Source organism: Apis dorsata, unplaced genomic scaffold (genome assembly GCF_000469605.1).
Source record: "Apis dorsata unplaced genomic scaffold, Apis dorsata 1.3 scaffold_517, whole genome shotgun sequence".
Taxonomy (NCBI): domain Eukaryota; kingdom Metazoa; phylum Arthropoda; class Insecta; order Hymenoptera; family Apidae; genus Apis; species Apis dorsata.
Window position 1 is genome coordinate 469,574 of NW_006263742.1, and position 3,468 is coordinate 473,041.

General features: G+C 40.2%; 1 protein-coding gene across 18 annotated transcripts in view; it reads left to right on the plus strand.

Moving 5' to 3' along the window:
* The window catches only part of LOC102672218 (sorbin and SH3 domain-containing protein 1), a 115,194-nt gene that overhangs the window by 55,933 nt on the left and 55,793 nt on the right, over positions 1 to 3,468 (plus strand). For 17 of the 18 annotated variants that reach the window (XM_031512761.1, XM_031512758.1, XM_031512764.1 and 14 more), the window contains one exon: positions 2,241 to 2,327. In XM_031512761.1, the coding sequence (XP_031368621.1) occupies positions 2,241 to 2,327 (87 nt within the window). Of the gene's footprint in view, positions 1 to 1,547; positions 1,692 to 2,240; positions 2,328 to 3,468 lie in introns of those variants that run through there. The other variant, XM_031512785.1, reaches the window with a different exon arrangement.

Consider the following 3,468-nt stretch of genomic DNA (forward strand, 5'->3'; position numbering starts at 1 on the left):
TCCTATCGTGCCATTCCAAAGTTAATATTTATCAAATCAAAGAAGAGGGTTAAAAAAAGAGAGAATGCAACAACCGATTTAGATTCTAATCGTTCGAACTATTTCCAATCGAATTCGGGCGTGTGTCTGTACACGTGATGTAATGAAAAGTGTGGAAAATGGATGGGTGTGCTCGGGATAGCAGTCGGTTCTCCCGCCATTGTTTACACGGAAGGAAGTTCAACTCGGAAGTGGCGCTATTCATGAACCACGTGAGAGGCGGAGGGGCGAAGAGGAGGTATGCACGCACCTCGTGCGACGACGTGTATCAGATCCTTCCACAAAGATTGTTGGAACGTGTTTGTGTTTCGCACCACAGACGAGGCGCGGTTGTGTTTTAATGCACGTATGATCCGTATATGCGCACACGCTTCACCGAAAAACGTCATTCAGGGGTCTGGCCGCGCATGCGTACCTCGAATTCGCGTACGAGAACTTTGTCACTTGATACGCGCAGCGTTTCTCAAATTTTTATTCACCGATAGGATAGAGAATCGGTTTTTCTATGCTTTGGAATTACGAACAATAATTGTTCAGAATTTTAGTTTTTCTAGTAATTTTTTTAAAAGCATCGACGCGAAAGATTATTCTATAATTTTGCGACGCGTTTAATGGGATTTACCGACCGAGTGTCGATCTTCTTTACGAACGATTGGGAAAATTAATTTAAATCTTGCGATTTATTTTATAATTTTTTTTTCTCATTGTTTTATTATTGGAACTTTGAATTTAGATTTGATTATTTTTGGTTATATGCTTAGGTGTCGTTTATTACAAACTTTAGGCAGCTTAATTTCAAATTATGGCACAGTGGATGGTATTAAATATTCATGGCAGGTTTATGAACTTTGTAAACAAGAGGTGTACGTACTTCATTTTATCTAGCACAATCCCAACGATCCATTCGCATCGCGATATTTTCTGTCCAATATATTCCAATGCGCGACGTTGCAGAATTTATTTCAATGGATAAATTTATTTTTGCTAACGATACGTTTCCCCTTAAATAATTCATTTTCACCGTTTTTCACGGCTAAATTTGTAATCTCCTCGTCGATGAATTATAATCATACTTTTTCAACAATTTACACGAATTTACCAATTTACACGTAAAAAACCATTCCAACTCGAGAGATTCGCGAATATCTCTCGACAAAACGATAATAAATTTTCCAAAGAATTCGTAATGCGAAAAAATATAAAATATTCAAACGCAATCAAAATATATATATTTCAAACAGATCTTTCGATTCTATTTTCTTGAATTTAGTTTCACAAAAATTTTCATTCTATCACGATACTTTTTTCTCACCATCGCTTACTTTCTTTGCTTACTACTTCACAAATTATTTGATGGCTCAAAACGTGTGAATAGAGGAAAAAAAATAATTTGAGAAACCCTGATATTCGTATAAGCATGTATACAAACAATACACGTTGGCGATACACGGGCGGACAGGAGGATCGGCACGCGTGGGTGGGGACACGAGTGTTTCACGGGTGGCGGATCTGTTCGCGCTCAGTCCATTCCCGCGATTCATGGACCTTACAGGCCATGCCGCTGATTTGTGGCCCGTCTCGTTCCGAATTCGTAACCGACTGTCACCGGACACGCGGATCTAGCGATCGTTGATGGATTTCGTATGAATCAGGTTCGTGCACGAGTTCCAAAGTTATTTCGGTTTTGTGCACTTTTTTGAAAAATTTCTTAAGGTCGATAAGGAAGGACGAGTTAATCCGTCCGACCGTTACTCATTATCTCGGATACGTGTCTTAATTTTTAGGAATAGGGATTATATATATATTTTTCGAAACAATATTTTTGTAACGTTAATTTGTCTTTAATTAATAAATAATAAGTATAATTAATAAACAAATAATAAATAAATTCATGGTAAAGGAATAAAGTATATGGATAATAAGAAATAGAATGTATAATTGATTTGAAAATTCTGAAATTTGTCCGAGATTAAATAAATAAAAGAAGAGAAAAGGAAAAAAGATCGATTACAGGAAACAAATATCACTTGTAATTTCAAATTACAGCGCGATATCAACTCGCTGGATAAAGTAGTGTAACTGCTTAGATAAGGTAGAACTCTGTAAAAATCGACTCTTTCTTTCGCAGATTCAGATTCTTTTCTCGATTTTGCCACTTTAAATTAGCAATTCGATGGTTTGATGTGAAATTTATTTTTCAGATGACGCAAAACCCGATCAGAGCTACGCCAATCAGAACGGTGGCCCAAAGAGTTCGTTGATCCAGCAACGGGACGAAGCCAAGAAAAGTGAGTATTTCCCTATTTCTCCTCTTCGACCACACTTTAGCCGATACATTGGAATGCTGGTCTGACAAATTGGGTCATTGCTTGTTGCACGATCGCAAGACTACGTCAAATTTCTTTTTCTTCATTCTCTCGTTCGAACAATATAAATACGCACATACGTAGTTTCGACTAACCAGATCGTAATCATCGTTTAAAAATTTCACGGATGTAAAATTAAAAACACGTAACATTATTAAGCATAAAATTCCTCTTTCTTCTAAGGATTATTCCTCGCAAATTTATATTACCTCTAATCTCATCGCCACGAGAAAAGGTATTCGATATAATCATCCTCTTCTCGATTCGATTAATATATTTCGATCAGCCTTAAAATTCTAATATCTTACACTCGCCGTGCTTCGAATTTAAACGATTCTTCCCATAGTAAACACAGAAAGGAAAGAATTATCCTCCCTCTTATAATCCCTCGTTCGCCACTGGAAACACGGGGTTACATTCAACTCGCGTTCAAATCAAATCAAAACTCGTCCAATCCAATCACGTAAAATACCCGAGCCAACCTCGTACTACGTCTAAAAACTAATTCGAAACCTCGTCGAGGATATTCCTTCTCTCACGCGAACACAGGAATAGAGCAAAATAATAAGAAAACAAAACCGACTGGAGGGCAAAGAAAAGATTGTGCGCCAGATTTGTACGTAGGATCGAACGAATCTTCGACGGTCGACGACGAGGAGGAGAAGGAGGAGGAGGAGGAGGTCAGCATGCCCACCCACGGTAAAAATCGTCGAAATCGACGGGGTCGGGGCAGGAGGCGTGGTGGCGGCGATAAAGCGAATCGCAACAACGACGACGACTCGAAGGAAACGACCGAGGGGGGGAGGATCGACGTGGAACAAGGAGAAACAGATAACGTCGAGGCGACCACCTCGAGTGGTGGGCGATCCTCCTCCCTACTGAGCAAAGGAGACAGACGCAGGATAGAGACGGGGACGATAGAGCCGAGCGTGAAGGTGATGAGGATAACGACTATAAGCAGCACACCGTTGGAGGCTAGAATGGGCCACATCAGGGGGGTCGGTATAGTAGAGACGGAGACGAGCGCTGGGTCGGGGAAGGGGGGCGAGGGGGCGGTGGTGGT